Here is a 19,033-nt window from a genome sequence, read left to right as displayed (position 1 = left end):
CTGGAGGGATGAGTTTAATGGGAAATGCATAAGTAATGTGACTGGAGGGGTCAGCTCAATAAGGAACATGCAAGGGGATGTGTGTCGGTCTGCTACCGGGATGTTTCTGAGGCCAACGGCCACTGTTTCTTGCCTTATATGACCTCGGGGGCTTCTTTTCTTGCTCATTCCAGAGGTCACTGAGATCGCAAGATGGCGGTTCAGTCACCTCGTTTTCTATGTTGGAATCTTCCAAATCCTGGTGACTTCTGGCAACCCATGTTTGCCAGTTTTTATGGGGAACTCAACCTCTCTGGCGGATTTTGGCAGGCTTCATCTCCACTCGCCTTTCATCTGAAAAGAGGTAATTCAAGCAGTCACCAGGTCTTTAGGAAAGATAAACAGATGCACCAAAAAGGGGAGTATGGAGAGAAATTTACATAAGGGCTGAATTTCTCATGCCCTTCCATAGTTATGTATCAGTACAAAATTACTTTATTTGGATTGCAAGGCAGTTTGGAGGTTTGGGTTTGCTTAGGAAGTGGTTTCCCACTTAACAATATATTTTTATGGATATAGCCGCTGTATCGGGTAAGCTTTGCCCGATAACTCCAGAACTGGGATGACTTTGGAACTCACACTTTCCTCTCACTGGAATGATAGTGCCAATTCCTGGATGTTGCTGATAACTTGGGTCACATTGACATAAGGTTGTGTGTGCAAGCAAAACCAGGAAGCAATGAAGGCATGTGCCCCAGAAGGGAAATTGGTTGGCCAACATCTTTTTCTTTGACCTGTTCTACTATTTCTCTCTCGCACATTTCATCATCTCAGTAACTTCTTGTTTCTTCAACGTAAACAGTGAATCTACTATCCTAAAGTGTAATTTCTTGACCGTGCATAAAGTAATTCTCACCCCTTGCTAGCAAGTGAGTAGAGCAAAGGATCTCCCTCCAAATTTTGCATTTATTCAATTATAGAGAGTATAATCTCAGTGTTATTCTTAACTGGAATTGTCTCATTCCAGGAGTGTTATCAGTGCCGTTACCAACCTAGCTATGCTTTTGTGTTCCTGATTGCCTGAAGAATCCGACCTACTGGGACTGATAGAAATATTGCCTAATTGGCTTAAAGGACCACTTGCACATGACCAGTAGTCATAATTGTGACGTGATATCCATTTCACTCTGTCATTGCTGTTGTGTAAATTCCAGTTTAATTTCAGTGAAAGTGTCCCATTTTCCTTGGTAATTCCTTCCATGTTGTGACTGTAAATAATAAATTACTGTTATTTATAGGCAAAACTTAATTTATTGCTTAATCTTGCATTTTATCAGTTTATGGGTTTACGATGGGTTTTCTTGTAAGGATAAACTTATTACTTCAAGGCATAGTACACAATCGTCCCCTCCAAGCCCGTAACAATATATATATATAAATATATATATATATATATATATATATATATATATATATATATATATATATATATATATATATCCTATGTGTGTGTGTATGTGTGTGTACTTTTAAATTTTTCATGTACATAGAATATAATTATTCGTTTGACAGTTTGAGCTGAAAAATCCTTTCTGGTTTGAACTTTCCAATCAGTAATGCGTCAACCAGAGGAAGGACTGTGCTACTGGAAGTTTTATTATTATTATTATTATTATTATTAGTTATTATTATTATTATTATTATTATTATTATTATTATTATTATTATTGCATAACTGAGCAGTTTTACCAACATTTCAGTGAGCACTAAAAATTTGATGTGGTCGTGATATGGCTTACCAGCAAAAGTCTTCTAGATTTTCTCTATTTCATTATTAATTATTTCATTGTTGTATGTTGAAGGTCTTACTGCTCGATTTTGAATTATTTATCCTCTTGGTTTTTTAGTCTTATTTATGACCAGTTGCCTCTTGCACCAGACCGGCAGAGCTTTATCTCAAGTTTCAGCAAACTTAAAAGGCAGTGGTGTTCATTTTCGGCCAAACCCCCTCTTGTATTTGTGCATAGGGTAACTCGCCTACCCTTGGAAGTAACACTGGGTAACACAGGAATTTACAAGATTTTACATCTGTGACCTTGATTGACTTGTGATCCCTGGGTGAGCATGATATACAGACACACATGCACATACACATCTTGCAATTTTATGGAGCTTACGCACACCTCTTGGCTTCCGAACATTCTTTTTCCTCAATGGGAAAACATATTTTGTTTTTCCAGTGTGTAGTATACAATGTTATTGACTGCTTATTTTCCTATGGGCTTAGTTTCTGATAAAGTTCGGTTCAAAGTATTACTAGAGTCAGTAATGGGATAGTGTGTGCTAACACAGGAGTGAATATACCAGCAAGAAGTATTTGGCCTTACTCATGCAAGTGTCGCTTGTTGGTTAGTTTAAATTCAGTTGGCGTTATGCCGGCACGGCCCCTTGCCTAATGGCAGCCCGTAAGTGTTATAAGATCTTAAAAGTTATATGGTGCCTGGTATGAATCTCTGGACTCACTCGAACCAACTGAGAAGAAAAGTCGTCTGGTGATAAATGTACGTCTTTCACTGTTCTTGACAGAGATATTTGCTATTTTTCTCCAATATTTGTTGCGCCTTTCTTAGTCTTGTCCGTAAAGAAGCTAAATTTTAAACTCTAATAGAGCCTTATCATGGGCATGTCGCAAAACTAGACGAATAGGCTATACATTTCTGTCAGTGGTTCAAATTCTTTCTCCTTCGAATACGATACATTTAGGTTCTTTTCTTGACCTTGTAATCCTTATATTCTCCCTATTTTACGCAAGTCCTTGCAGCCTCTGCACCTTCAAGCAAACTAATGAGGATAACCAACAGGTAACAGTGGCGTAGCTGGCATTCCATCGGTGGGGGGGTGTTGGTAGGGCCAAGATATTTTTTGAGGGTGCCAAAGAAAATTACACAAAGCTAATGCACCAATTCTGTAATTAGTAAAATACAGTATACTACTCTCGAATGTATATATCCATGTGAATGAAGGAAAATAACAGTAATTAGTAAACCTATCTTTGAAATTATAGAGCTCAGTTTTCAATTAATTTACAACTCTTACTATATGCATATGTATCAAATACTGTAATGTAAATTTCCTCACAACCTTATATTCAGCACTAACCTGATTTATATTATCCAAGTTTTAATTTTCAACTATAGTAAAACATCCTCGTCATGTAAATATATCAAAAGATTGCATATCACCAATAACACAAAAGACTTATGACACTCCAAAACCTCTTCAAAATTTCACCCTATCCCATTCCCTCTTCTTTATCTCCTCTCCCTGGAAACTAAATAGCAGTAACAAATTGCATTGCACTTATTCAAAACTGTAACTATAGTTTCAGTCACTTCATACAGTTGATAATATTAAGTTGGATCAAAATATCGTGAACAGACATGTCAGTTGTGCTAAAAACCAATAACCATATCCATTCATTTCTCAGCTCTATATAAGCTGTAAAGGTAACAAGAACCAAAATAATGTCATTAGATATATAGCACAACTGTAAATAAACTAAAAATATTTCGGTCTTCGTAGGACATGATCGCTAGGGCTTTTGACCACCAGAGAGTTAAAGCTTACCTACAAAGGAAATTTCAACTTGGGGGTTGGGGGGGACCAGTGAGGGTGCCAAGCATCTGACCGGGGGTGCCGGGCCCCCCTATAGCGACGCCACTGATAACCAATGACTTACGCACATGAATGAATTATTAAAGATACGCAAGAGCATTAAGAAGTCCGTTTTCTTTAAGGTAGAATCAAAAGAGAATGTAGAGATTGTTTCTATGATAGACTTAGGTAGATTTTTCTGCCTTAAACCTACACTTATGCTATTTAAAGCTATCGTGATATTGTGCTTATGGTTGCCAGTCCAATTTTACATCTTCAATAATATTACGCTATTTACCTCGTAGATAAAGCAGTTTCAAATTTATCTTTGTAGAATTATCCATACCCTTCCGAACACTTAGCCTACTTAACAACTAATACAAAAGTTTGTGATCTCATTAATTCAAAGTTATTACAATTAGAATTTAAATGTTATCGGTGATATGAAAATTTTGGTTTTTAGTATTTTAAGAAAAGATAGATAAGATTTTTCCAGTTTTGACACTTCATTTTTATCATAGCCATTTTACTATACTGTATACCATTTGTAAGCGTTGGTATCTGAATAAATCTATTACATCCTTAACAATTCTTCTGTGATATAATTGACATGGCTAATATTTTGAATCACAATTGGTGACATGGACAAGACTGTACAGTATGCAGCAAAACTAGCGCAACTTTTTTATTTTTGCACTAGACAGGTGTTGTTCTCAAGTTGCCACTTAGTATTAAATCTTATATTTTACTTTGCGAACGTGTATGTATGTGAAAAAGTTGGTCACTTGTTATGTAGAATCTTATCATTGAAATATATTGGATCGTGAAAAACTAAAATATTTCATGCTACAATGTTATTTCAGAACGGAAACTAAATGCGTTACTGTAGCATGAATCCTCGGCTCACCGTGACTCCCGTGAGTTGTGGAATCGTCAGTCTGGATACAGTGAAACTGTGAAAGAGGACTTCGCGATGGAGTGAAAAAGAAAAGTTAACGAGAGCATAGTCTAATGATAAAAATTGATGCATTTGGGACATGAATTCAAAGTTATTACTTCTTTGCGCTTTTGTATTTTTGTGTATAAAGCAAATGTTATAGTTCAGGAGCCCAGTGTCGTTTAATTCAAAAGTTGCGCCCAAAAGGTTTGACTGCTTAACCGACTGTTAGCATGCAACAGGAATGACTCCAGAGGGATTTCTTAAAGTTTCGCATTCCTGGGGTTTGGAAGAATGGAGTCTTAAAGGAACCCTAAATTCATATAATTCAACTTCCTCCCATTCACGAAACTATGTGTACATAGCAGAAACATATAGTAAAACATAATAATGCAACTTAAGGAAAACCTCAACAAGCATTATCATTTAAGAATGGTAGTAATTATGGTAATTACTTCTTATAATTCAAATTCCTTAAAAATAATTTTTACTTCATAGGCTTTGTATGCTTAAGTGCTATCAAAAAAACACAATCTCTAAGAACAAATCTGACCTAGCATTACCATTTAGAAGGGTCAAAGGTCAAATATGAACCTAAAAAGTACTAAAAATTCAAAATATTTGCCCATTGTTCATATTTAGTTTATAAGTTGTTCCTGTTGAATAGTCATTCAGAATGCGACTTAAGAAAAAAAATTCAATGGCATTACCATTGAAGAATGGTAGTAATTATGGTAATTAATTCCTTATAATTCCAAATTTCGCGCCCAAAATATCTTTTGTTTCAGGCTTTGTATGCTTAGGTACCATCTAAAACATAACTTAAGAACATATCTGACTGGCATAACCATTTAAGAAAGGTCAAGGTCAAATATGAGCCCTGAAAGTCCCTCATAATTCAAAATACTGCCCATCTTTCACGTTTAGTTTATAAGTTGTTCCTGTTGAACAGTCACTCAGAATGCAAATTAAGAAAAAAAATTCAATGGCACTACCATTTAGAAGGGTTATCAATAATAGTAATCATTCCTAATGATTCCAAATTTTGCGCCCAAAATATTTCTTTATTTCATAGCCTTTGTATTTTTACGTACTATAAAAAGCATAACAAATCTGACCTGGCATTACCATCTAAAAGGGTCAGAGATCAACATGAACCTAAATGTCCCTCATAATTCAAAATATCCACCTATCTTTCATATTAGTATTTAGTTTGTAAGTTGTTTCTGTTCAATAAAACATTTTTGCAAGACGTCAGCAGATTCAGAAACATCAACCAAGGTCTATAGATTAAAGAGGTCTTCTCAGCTACCAAAGTGCAGGTAGCCGAATGGTGGGAGTTGTGGGTGGGTCAGAGCGGTGACGTCACTCAGACCATGCCGTGCCTGAGTAAGCTGTGGAACTTCCATAAGAAAATAAAGGAACTATTCTTTCTGCTTTGTTTTTTTCATCTTTTTGAGATTTATATTTTATTCTTTTAGGAAAAATAAAAGTAAGATTACAAATATATAACTGTTATTACATTAAAACAAACCAAACACATATTTGATGATGTAAATAACTGGAAATTTGTTGAGCATACAGTTTAAATTTATAAAATAAATAATGATGTATACAAAGTATATGCTTCAATTATAAGTTTCTATATCACGCTGCGAGCTTTTTCATTTATTTTGCGCTTTTCTTGATGAACTAATACTTTTGTTCAAAAAACGACTTCTAAAGAATGTACGACATCTAACAAAAATTTAATTAACTTCGTATGGTAATGTGATGTTGTTGCTTTAAAACACTCGCTAATTAAATCAGTCAGTTTTATCTGTCGCCTTTTCCCTGTTTTAATATTTTTCCCACGATAACAGAGAAACATTTTTCTATTGTTTTTAAATGCACTAAAATCGCTTGGCTGCAACAGCGTTCCATCTCTGCACTTACGGCAATTAACCACGAGCCATCTTCTCTTCGTCGCTGCAGTTCCAAGAATCATATTCAGGAACCATGAGCTATATAACTACCAACGTATTGTAAGCCTCCATCTTCCATCGCATTTCTAATCTTTCTTTTTCAATTTCCAATTCTACATTGTCATCATTTGGAAATCATACTAAATTCCACTGGCAAACAAAACAATATAGCCGACAGGCTTATCACAGGATTTGTTCCTTTTGATAGAAGCTTTTCATCTACATAGGATGTCCTTTCTTCAACAGGAAAGCTGAAAATGAGGTTGATGTCATATCACTTGTCAGGTAAATCTTCTAACGTTGCAGTTTGATCTCACAGTTTGCCTTCTTGCCAGAATGTGGGCTCTGATTCGTGCTTAAAATGCAACGGGTGATGGATGTTGATGACATGCAGCCATCTGCCTTATGCAGCTAAAAACTGTTCGCACCATCTTGATTTAGCCTATAAAGTCAGAATATGATATTTGAAATTTATCTTTTGACCATTCTCAGCAGCTTCATTAATGAATCTGTATGATTAAATTAAGCCTTTTGGAAGGGTAGGAGCCTATTGCTTTTAATCACTTACTTTAGACACCCAATCATATCATGCAACGTTTTATTTTGTAAGTCCAGATTCATCCTATAGGTATTTCTTGAAGGTTTCGAATACGGCACGAGAGTTAAATAAATCGAACCCCAAGGCAACTCAAACCTTTGTTTGTTATTCCGTAAGACAAGGTTTTAATTTTTTTTTTTTTTAGTGCTTGACATAATATTGACAACACAAATCCATGCACTTGTAACATAGTGTTTTCTTGTTGTGAAAACTTGCTGAAACCAGGCGTTTCTAGATTGATGTGTTATGCTGAATAGATCAAACTTTGCGTTGATAAGGTGGCAAAGGATATCACGCACCTGCGCAGAAGATATATTGTCAACCTGATATTTTTTATTCTGTGACGGAAGACATTGCAATGTAAATAACGGTGTCAATAGGGGATGTATTCTGTCCCAAAGATAATTGACGTCAAAAGAAGTGTAGCCGACATTCAGAGTACCCTAATTTAAATCTCAATACAATATGCTGATTCTAGTGATGTGATGCAGAAAACTCACAAGGTGTTTAATCAACCTGAATTCTTCTACATTCTGTGTCCTGTTGTCATAATTCAGAGTCTCAATTTTTATTCTGCATGCACATACAGTCTGTGTCCTACTGCCATGTCTTTTATTCTACACATATATGTATGTCTTTTATTCTACTAAGTATTTATAATTAGAGAATTATATTAAAGACTTTATTTATATGTTCTTGTGTTGTGTTCTTATTTAATTTTCAGCAGAGAAATTTTGGTATATTAAGACACTTGAAGTTGGTAAATATACACTTATTTGTGAGCCAAAAGGTTAATGAAAGTCTTATATCATTCTTCCTAAAATATTTTATTTCAGACTCAACTTTTTTTAGTCTCACTTTCCATTTTAATAATGATTATGATGGTGTTTGGATCATCCCCAGTCATCGTTTGGACGACCCCCTATTAGGGGGTGGCCCGACAAAGTGGTACCCTTTTTAAAACCTCTTACCAGTGGACTTTAATTCCCCCAAACTGTGTGATTAAAATTAAGGAAGATAGGCCTTTACCTAAGTTTACTGTACAACCACCAATTTTCAGTAAAGTTAGTTACCTGATTTTTGTTGGATATTTATCTCCTGGTAGTTTGGATTATCCCCATCTTGCCCTACCCGCATTGTTGATTTATTTTTACAGTGGGATTAGCCATGGATTAGCCTATGGAGATTTTCGCAGATTATGGGTCACCTGCAACAAATCATCTACAAATGGATACTTCAACTCCAGAGGATGCCCAAGTGCACTCACTATACAGGCGACCAAGATGTTGTTCATCCAGGTATGTGAATTCAGTTTTGAGCAAGCTATAACCGTTTGTCAAGTATCCACGACCCTTTTGTTTCCAAACAACTTATAATTTCACTCATCTATCAAATTTGTACAAACGTATAGAAATTAGTGCGTTGATATCAAAGGTGTTAGAGTCAGTGATTAGTTAGCATTTGTCAATCATGAATGAAGATTGTAGAGTGCACTTCTCAAAGGTAGAGCATAATTACTATTTAGTTAAGTGTACAAGGAAAATCAGTGGCTCAATTACAAAATCATTTGCTATAAAAGATGTTCTGTAGCACAGATATATTTCAAGACTTTATCGATTGCTCTATGAGGACCGGCTTTGGTCATCCTTTTATCTTTCCTTATTTGTAAATATGAAATATTCCGGTTTTATTTCTAGAGCCCCTCTCAACGACCAGATTTGTTTCGTCAGGTGGGGCCCTTGTTACCCAATTTGTTAGAGCTTTCAGTTTTCTTTAAGTAAGCATGTCCTTAATTTTTTCTTTAGTATCCGCGACTTTAAGCATCTTTTAACTCTTGGAGTAACTTATTGAATAATTTATTCCACTGTCGGATTTTCTGATGTACTGTAGACTCACAGCTTTGATTTCCTGATGTGTCACTTTTTCTTTTTTTTACATTTGGAGGCTACCATTCATTTTAAACAAATAACTAAGACTTCTTCTTCCCAGCTTGTTCCCATTTTTATATGGGGTCGCCGTGATGCCTTCTTTTTGAAGGACTTTGATTTAGCTTTGGGGTAGACTTTGTAGTCCCGATCGGCTGCCCTGCCTGACATCGCTTAGACCCCGGTATTGTGTACATGTATTGTACCAGTTCACCAGCGCTCTTTCTCCCAGCAGCGAAGAGTCGTTACGCGGTGAGGGCGACAGTCGAGACGTGTGAGGTGTCTGTTTTGTTTTTAGATGTTGGAGTGGCTTTGTTTTTGTGTGTAATAGTCTGTAACACCCATTTGCTTTTAAGCAAACCTATCCGTTCATTACATCAATACATATCAATTCTAGCCTTGACCTAAGCTAATAAAAGTATAAAAAAATTATAATCTTAGTACTATTCATAGCTGGAACTAGCACTCGAGGTCGAAGACTGACGAATCTTTATCTTGAGGTTAAGGTTTGGGAATGGAAAGTCTGACTCCCGCGGTTTCTTTAATACTACTAATTGTTTACAATAGCTGGATATGTTGTTATGGAAAGCATCTTACTCCTAGTTGGGTTTCCTTCCATAATTGTTTCCTTCTAGAACTGGTTCTTAACTATATTTTTTATCCAGTCTAGAACTCGCCTCTATGGCTGGTTACTATGAGTGGTTCCCTGTAATACAAGAGTTCATTTTGGACAGCAATGCAGCATTCTTTTGCCAAACAGCATGCAGTCATTAGCCTAGGCAGCAGTGTACTCTTGCCTAACTTAACTGTTACACAGCACAGTTGGCCTGGCTTTACATTCAAAAGTTGCATTTAACTCAAGATTTGACACTCATAAAAACTTATGGAAGAAAATCGCACATCTCCTACGGATGATGGTACAATTGCACCCACATGCATGCTCAACATGGTGTAACTTACGTAACATTACCATAACAGTTCTTGGTAATTTGCTGTTGCACTAAGGGAAAGTACAAAAGAACACTGTTAAGTGCTATGGGAACATGTGTACAGTATAAACTAAGATAAGGGCATACCTTTTACAAGGGAGAAATGTTGCATTGTGAATGCAAAACAAAGAGAACTACATTCCTTTCCCTTCTCGCCACATCGTACACGACTCGAACAGTCTGATTTGTGTTTGCGCCACTACGCACTTACGTACGCACACTTAATCGTAGACAACCTCAATTTCGAGTGGCTAACTTTACATTTTGAACAATGAAAGCCAATTCGTTTTTACAGTGCACCAATTACGAGGATATCGCCATTAATTTTAATGAGGGATTTATCATTGCATGCATATATATATATATATATATATATATATATATATATATATATATATATATATATATATATATATATCACAAACATATCATTGTCTTTTCTATATATTCTAACAACAGCTTCATTTCCACCATATCAACTTTTTAGCGCTCTCAGCAACTTTTATGATATACCATACATACACAATGCCCTCTACATTGCCTCTCTATCAGGTCCTCCAATAGCTTTTTCTGGTTCCTTGTTTGCCATATACAGCTTTTTCCCTTTACTTTCAAAGTCTCACTAAATGTTTTGCAACATACATTCGATACACATCCTTCTCCTTTTCTAGTCCCACGTTGTTCTCCCGTTATCTGTCATTCTGTCGCCTATCTTACTTTCTTAACGAATAGAACAGTGCGTCCGTTAGATTCTTAGTTACCCCTATCCCGTTTATATCTATACAGCGGAAAAGTTATGCCTCTCACCAACTCCTTCAGGAACTTTTCCATCAACCAATACGGTTAACGTGAATGCAAATGTGATTTTCAATGGCCGATCATTATTGAATTTTAAAATTTAAAAAGAGTAAAAAAGCAAACATCTTTTCTATAATTGTAAATAAAAAAAAAAGTATTAGCCGTAAGGAACGCATTTTAGAATTCAATGAAAAGCAACGCAAAAGCGAAAGAAATTCTCAAACTCAGGCTCTGCAACCGATGCCCAAGTGGAAAAAGCTTTCCACGTTTAATTTCCAAAAGTTTAATCTCATAACGCCAGTGCTCTGAGGCAGATAAACTCTTAAAAGGGTTTCATTTAAGACAATTCTTCCTTTGTTTTCCTATGTTAATTGCTGTGAAATGTTCAGCTTTCGGCAGCAAATTTTATTTATTTTTCTATTTTTTTTCCCAAAACAAACCGTAATTCCACTAAGCCTAATATTAGTTACGGTGGCGTAGCAGTCTTAGGTTTTCCAAAGCAAACTTATTGCTTATGACATTGTAGTTACTTCGCCAACGAACTGAGAGCAGGCATTGTCATTTGTTGTATCTGTGTGTGTTTGTTTAAAGACAGTGTCTCTTGAGAATGAATTTTGAGGAATCTGTCTCCGTGCTATTTTGGGTTACCTGCAGTTGATTATTTTTTCGATAATGATAGTCGTATTGTTGTCATGAACTTTAATGGAAACAGTCTTGATGTGTATGAAGCTAAACCTTAAGCAATAAAACCTTACTCGTCCACACCGGCTATTTTTGTGGCATCCTTCTTCTTTTTAATGTTTATTGCCCATGGGGTGCCTGGTCGCTAATGGAACTGTTGATTCTACATGCGTATCGTAAGTTTGACAATTCTGGTACTTATTACTTGCTGCATAAATTGAAACCGTTTCGGCGGGAGGAATCACCCAAATTAACCTTAGAACTCCTCCAACATATGTCAGTTATTATATATATATATATATATATATATATATATATATATATATATATATATATATATATATATATATATATATACATACAAATGTGTTTAATAATCTCCGATTTAGAATTATCACCAGGGAATTTATATAAGTGATAAATGAATTTTAGTGATCAGTATGCCACCGCGCCAATCAGAGATTAACGTCCACTGGAGTCTGAATGGGTCCATGTCTCGCGTTGTTCATTTATCACTATTTCTTCATTTCCATAGATACCGAGGTGATTTTTTAAACGACATTTGTAGCTTCACGATGTATATAAATCACGGTGTGATAAAAATTTTATTATATACATATATATATATATATATATATATATATATATATATATATATATATATATATATATATATATATATATATATATATATATCATCTGAGCATCTGTTTACAATACTTTGTATTTTAGTGATTAAGAATACCTGGTACTCTGTCTACTATTGTTGACTATCAATAGCCGAGTGATTTTTCACCATTAACCTTAAGTAATGCTCTATACTTGAATACGTTTATTTTTTCCTTACTTCACTTGTAAGTTAATGGCCTACGAATTAATATCCATAAGTCACACGTTTTGCGCTTATATGAACATTTCTTAGTTTAATGAGTCAAATGAACTTGCACTCGTCCTCGTCCATTTAAAAATTTGAGTTCAGCATTTAACGGTACACGAGTTGAGAGTTTGCAGACATGAAGATTCTTTTTCGAAATTCTTCTTGAGTGATATCGTAAGTACAAGCCAGAAAAAAATGTCCATATGTTCCCTATATCTGTCGGCCTGAATTATGTATTTTTAGATTTGAGACCTTTTTTCGTACTTATCAAATAACATGCGTTTATTGCTGGAATCCTTTTCGGTTTGTGTCAATGTAACGAATTAATTGTGACGTAACGTTATCAATTAAAGCCAAAGCTGTATTATGTGAAGGTACACGTAAAACCTTTGTTTTATATAAAACTACGCGCTGGGAACATGAAAATTAGGGTGCTAGGTGTTACAGACACTTCAGGGTTAGTGCATCAAGAATCGTCCAGAGACCTCCCACGAAAAAACACTTTCTCCAGAACGTTCATAAATTTTGCCCATGCATTATTAAGGTCATGTAATCGCTTGGAACTAATTTATTCATTATTCACAAATGAGTGTTCTTGGTGGAGGCATGCTCTCTGCTGAGTCTTCTTATATTACTGGAGTTTTTGCCTTGATGCTTCCCAAATGTTTGTGTTTGGTAGACAATTCTATTTTGCAGTCCCATCGCGTTTTGGGAAAAAATTGCAGCAATATCTCTACTATTCCTTTGCCCACTCTGTGTCCCATGCCATCTTTTGCTCACTATGCATCCCACGCCCTCCCTCTTTGCCCACTCTGTATCACCATTCCCTCTTTGCCTACTTCTTTGCCCACTCTGTCTTCCCATACCCTCTTTATCCACATTGTATTCCCATGCCCTCTTTCCCCACTCTGTATCCCCATGCCCTCTTTTCCCACTCTGTATCACCATGCCCTCTTTGTCCACTCTGCATCCCCATGCCCTCTTTGTCCACTCTGTATCCCCATGCCCTCTTTCCCCACTCTGTATCCCCATGCCTTCTTTGTCCACTCTGTTTCTCCACGCCCTCTTTGCCCACTCTGTATCCCCATGCCCTCTTTGCTCACTCTGTATCCACATGCCCTCTTTGTCCACTCTGCATCCCCATATCCTCTTTGCCCATTCTGTATCCCCATGCCCTCTTTCCCCAATCTGTATCCCCATGCCCTCTTTGCCCAATCTGTTTCTCCATGCTCTCTTTGCCCACTCAGTATCCCCATGCCTTATTTGCCCACTCTGTATCCCCATTACCTCTTTGTCCACTCTGTTTCTCCATGCCCTCTTTGCCCACTCTGTATCCTTATGCCCTCTTTGCCCACTCTGTTTCTCCATGCCCTCTTTGCCCACTCTGTATCACCATGCCCTCTTTGCCCACTCTATCCCCATGTCCTCTTTGTCCACTCTGTTTCTTCATGCCCTCTTTGCCCACTCTGTTTCTCCATGTCCTCTTTATCCACCCTGTACCCCTAGGCCCTCTTTGCCCACCTTGCATCCCCATGCCCTCTTTGCCCACTCTGTATCCCCATGCCCTCTTTGCCCACTCTGTATCCCCATGCCCTCTTTGCCCACTCTGTATCCCTATACCCTCTTTGCCCACTCTGTATCCCCATGCCCTCTTTGCCCACTCTGTATCCCCATGCTATTTTTGCTCACTCTGTGTCCCCCTGCCCTTTGTCCACTCTGTTTCTCCATGTCCTCTTTGTTCACTCTGTTTCTTCATGCCCTCTTTGCCCTCTCTGTTTCTCCATGTCCTCTTTGTCCACCCTGTACCCCTAGGCCCTCTTTGCCCACCTTGCATTCCCATGCCCTCTTTGCCCACCTTGTATCCCCATGCCCTCTTTGCCCACTCTGTATCCCCATGCCCTCTTTGCCCACTCTGTATCCCCATGCCCTCTTTGCCCACTCTGTATCCCTATACCCTCTTTGCCCACTCTGTATCCCCATGCCCTCTTTGCCCACTCTGTATCCCTATGCCCTCTTTGCCCACTCTGTATCCCCATGCCCTCTTTGCCCACTCTGTGTCCCCATCCTTTGTCCATGCCCATGTCCCTTTGCTTGTTTCTTCATGCCCTCTTTGCCTCTCTGTTTCTCCATGTCCCTTTGTCCACCCTGTACCCCACTTTTGCCCACCTTGTATCCCCATGCCCTCTTTGCCCACCGTGTATCCCCATGCCCTCTTTGCCCACTGTATCCCCCATGTTTGCCCACTCTGTATCCCCATGCCCTTTGCCCACTCTGTATCCCCATGCCTCTTTGCCCACTCTGTATCCCACTTTGCCCACTCTGTATCCCCATGCCCTCTTTGCCCACTCTGTATCCCTATGCCCTCTTTGCCCACTCTGTATCCCCATGCCATCTTTGCCCACTCTGTGTCCCCATGCCCTTTGTCCACTCTGTTTCTACATGTCCTCTTTGTCTACCATGTACCCCTAGGCCATCTTTGCCCACCTTGTATCCCCATGCTGTCTTTTCAACTTAAAAGCAGGCATTTTCACTTAATAACTACCTGTAGGTAGTTGTTATTTCTTTCTCATTAGGCCAGTAATAATGATTATTCCAGTGCCCCAAATGGGAAGGGTAAACCCTCCTTTGCTATGAGAATATAAATTCTAGGATAAGGGTTCTCTTCGGTAAATTTTAGGTGACATTAAAGTTACCCATAGGTAAGGTTTATATAACGCGAAAGTTTCCATAAGGTAATGTTTAGGTGACGTAAACGTACCCCTATGTTAAGGTTTATTTGATATAATGCATGGGTAGCATAAAAAGGCCCGATTATATAAAGCTTAGGTAACATGTTATGTTAAAATGGTAATTTCACCTGTTGTTGGCTCGGATATATGGGATATTAATAATAATAATAATAATAATAATTATTATTATTATTATTATTATTATTATTATTATTATTATTATTATTATTATAATTATTATTATTATTATTATTATTATTATAATTATTATTATTATTATTATTATTATTATTATTATTATTATTATTATTATTATTATTATTATTATTATTATTTAGAATGAGACCCTCTTCTGTACGGTACAAGTTTCATTAAAAATTACGGCTTCATCAGCGGAGCTTCATTTATGAAGCTGTTCTAATAATTCCTTTTTTCTGCTGGGGAAAGGCCACGGAATAATTGTCCTACATTCATTTCATCAAAGGCAAAGTATAGACACTTCCGTGTGTGTTTATACTTTCCATTTGATGAAATTGATGTATAAAAATTATTACGTGACCTTTTAACAACACAGAAAGGCATTATAAGAAAAGCAGAAAAATTTTATAATAAACTGAGCTCCGCTGATGCAACCGTATTTAATAAAACTGGCATTTTAATCATTCTTTTAGCTAATAGATTTATCCCTTGAGAGCGGAAGCTTAAGTTGTTGTCCTTTCTGTTCCAAACATGATGATCAGGTAAGGGACGATGATGCTGGCTTTATGCCTTAATACCCCACATCAGTTTCAAAAGGGCACTATATGCCTACTGAGCAAAACATTCCTAGTTGGTCACCCATTATTATAATGACCTAAGTCAATTTTTACTGAACTACTCAAACGGAGACACTTGTGGATTATCAGTCACCATTGTTACTAAGAGAAAAACAAGTTTAACTCAGAAGAAAGCAGTGAAAATAGTCTCCAGAAAGACGTTTTCGTTTTTTATCGAAGAGGAAAACTACTGATAATTTTTTACTACGTGAATTGCTTTCACCATCTGCAAAGCAGTGGTAAATCAAACAAATTCTTAGGCAGTCCTTTGTAAATCACATTGCGATATGACTTGCAATGTAAAGTTTTTACCATGAGGTTTTTAAAGCTGATCTGTATTCCTTGATACCATTAAAAAAACAGGTATCATTAGCCGTATTTTACAGGTAGTAAATGTTTATTTTTCACTGAAACTAGAATAATAATTTTTATGTAATAAATAAGCCGTTCCGCACAGTACATTCTTAAACAAAAACAAAACAAAACTTCTTGCTTGCATGTTTTATTGCTCAGAAATACCGTTCTCCACACACTTAATTCTATTTCTATCTTTGTTTCCACTGTATCTTCATTCTGTACATGTACGTGGCATAGATTTTTGGTAAGTAAATTTCATTATTATTATTATTATTATTATTATTATTATTATTATTATTATTATCATTATTATTATTAATATTATTTACTCGAGGTACGGATGCCCTTTCAAACTTTCAGTAGGCATGACTCAAATAAAAAATAATACGAAAACCACAAATATCATGAAATACTATCCCCAAGATGTCAGACATACCAAACCCGGTTGAAGAGCAATGGGATAAAGGGAAAAAGATCGCCCTGAATAAAATAAGCGTTTGGGAGAAGAAACAGCGAAAACAAAGGGCCGGCCCATGCGGAGGCCATAACCAGATGTTGGAGAGCTTCAAAAACACCGGAAGGCTACGACTACCGAGGGATTCTAGAGTAGAAAAGTTTCCTTCCCTCAGGAAGGAAAAGTGTGGGGACGGGACATTGCACATCCATATCAGGCGCTGTTTTCAAGAATATGGTCGTGATCATCGTGGGGAATGTTAGCTATGAACATCAAAACAAGTGGAGAATTCACAGCTTGGCCCTGGAAATATAGGAAAATGAGGTTGTATGTCGTTCAGTTATAACAACGGGTCATTCCTCTTACATCTTTAGGCCGGATAAAGGTGTGGGCTAAGCACGGAATAAACGCCCTTGGCTTGTAAAACAGTGAAAGATGATAACTGAAACTGACAACCGGCCTTTAAAGATCTGATGTGAGCGTTAATGTGCAGGATTAGACCCAAGAACCAACAAAATGTGTGACGTAATTAATACGCCTAGATATTCATGTAATCGTCAGAAAAATACATAATTATCCTGTCAGTCAAGTGTAGCTTAATCTGTCCGTTTGAGATTCAGTAATTACAGAGCTCTGGCTTCTTCAGATTTTTAATGTTTATTCAGTGCACCTTAAAAATGAATATCAGAGTTAGCCATACCTCAGATAACGCAGTACCATCTAAACAAGGCAGAAAACGTTAATGAATTGTATCTACCTTTGTGCTGAATGCTTTCTTTCAGTTAGAGTACATTAGTGACTCGTTAAATCTAGCATTATTCGTTTAATTAACTTTATTCATAATTATCGTTCTTGTTCAATTGGGCATGGTCTGAACGAGTTGACTGGTGGCTAGGGCTCTGAGAATTATTGTTTTTCACCGCGGTATATGAAATTTTCCGTCATAATACTTCACATGTTATTTCAGTCTGTGTATCCCTTCACATCGAAGTTGTTTTCTTTGCTCCTAAGTAATGATTGAAACTGTTAGTTGTGAGAGACTTGAGCAGCCCGCGAACATTCCCTTTTCTGGGACGCTGTCTGGAACTCGTTTGTAATGCAATCACCTCGCCATTAATCTCCGTTAAGGGTCAATTATCCGGCTCTTCTTCCCACGCATCGGTGCCATCCTTGACCCGATCCGCCCTGGCACCGGAAAGGGGCCTTAACGCTCGGCTGGCGGCCTCAGGTGTCCGCCACGTGCCCGTCTCGTTGACGGCTCGTCCGGTCATCTGGCACCGGGGTAATGGATTAGTGTCTGGTGGATTCTTTCCAGATTACGGGAGAGGGACGTCTTCGATGCATCTTCCTTATCTGTTAATTCTTAGAAGAGGGTTATAGTTTGAGTGGGCTTCGATACAGTGTCTGTATGTAGGTAGGAGACTGTCTTTTTAAATTTATTTATTTATTAATTTTTTCTTTGTCTTGGATCTGTTTTTCATATTTTCTAATGTGCAGGTCTCTGAATGCATGTTTGGTAAGTTAATAGCTTATCAGTCTTTTTCTGTAAGATTGTATGCATTTTTTGAATAATAATAATAATAATAATAATAATAATAATAATAATAATAATAATAATAATAATAATAATAAAACGAACAAATAATTAAAAAACTAACATTTCAGTCAGTAATTGAAAGCTTTTATTTTAGGAGACAGACTCCCTCACACAACGCATTGAAGGTAGCTGTTCCGTAATAGATTAATTGTTAGTTTCTTTGGCATTTCCAGAATTATCATCGTTTTGTTTTCCTCTGTTGTTTTTCTCTTCTAAGAATATTGTCTGAAAATACCTACAGTGGTAAATAGTAGGCCTAATTTTCTTTTGCTTGACTCTGATAAGAGAAAGGTGCCCAATTTTTTGGACCTCTGCATAAATGCAAATTAAAAGGAGTCCTTTTTCTCATAAAGGCATTCGATATTGTTACTTTAAGAATGATGAATCGTCTACATCACCTCTACTACTAATTTAGTTTTCGTATAGTGATGAAATCCAGGCGGGCTTAACTGCAAGGGAAGTGGTTATTTGGATTTCCTTGTTTAGAGATGACAGATTTTACTCTTGAAAAAAAAAATAGATTTAATGATTCATTTTGTCGCAAACAAGTAGGAAAGCCTTTGATGAATATAAATTTGCAAACTGCAACCTTGCCAAAGCTGGGTAGACATAATAATGCTTTAGCAAATTTTTATATCGGCGAAACATAATTAATGAGCGGTGATAGAAAATTCTTGCC

General features: G+C 36.9%; 1 protein-coding gene across 1 annotated transcript in view; it reads left to right on the top strand.

Moving 5' to 3' along the window:
- The window catches only part of LOC136842879 (uncharacterized), a 465,824-nt gene that overhangs the window by 182,599 nt on the left and 264,192 nt on the right, over window positions 1-19,033 (top strand). The window contains exon 7 of the mRNA XM_067110786.1: window positions 8,289-8,430. Within this exon, the coding sequence (XP_066966887.1) occupies window positions 8,289-8,430 (142 nt within the window). The remainder of the gene's footprint in view (window positions 1-8,288; window positions 8,431-19,033) is intronic.

This window comes from Macrobrachium rosenbergii, chromosome 2, assembly GCF_040412425.1.
Source record: "Macrobrachium rosenbergii isolate ZJJX-2024 chromosome 2, ASM4041242v1, whole genome shotgun sequence".
Lineage (NCBI taxonomy): Eukaryota > Metazoa > Arthropoda > Malacostraca > Decapoda > Palaemonidae > Macrobrachium > Macrobrachium rosenbergii.
This window is presented reverse-complemented; position numbering and strand designations above follow the sequence as displayed.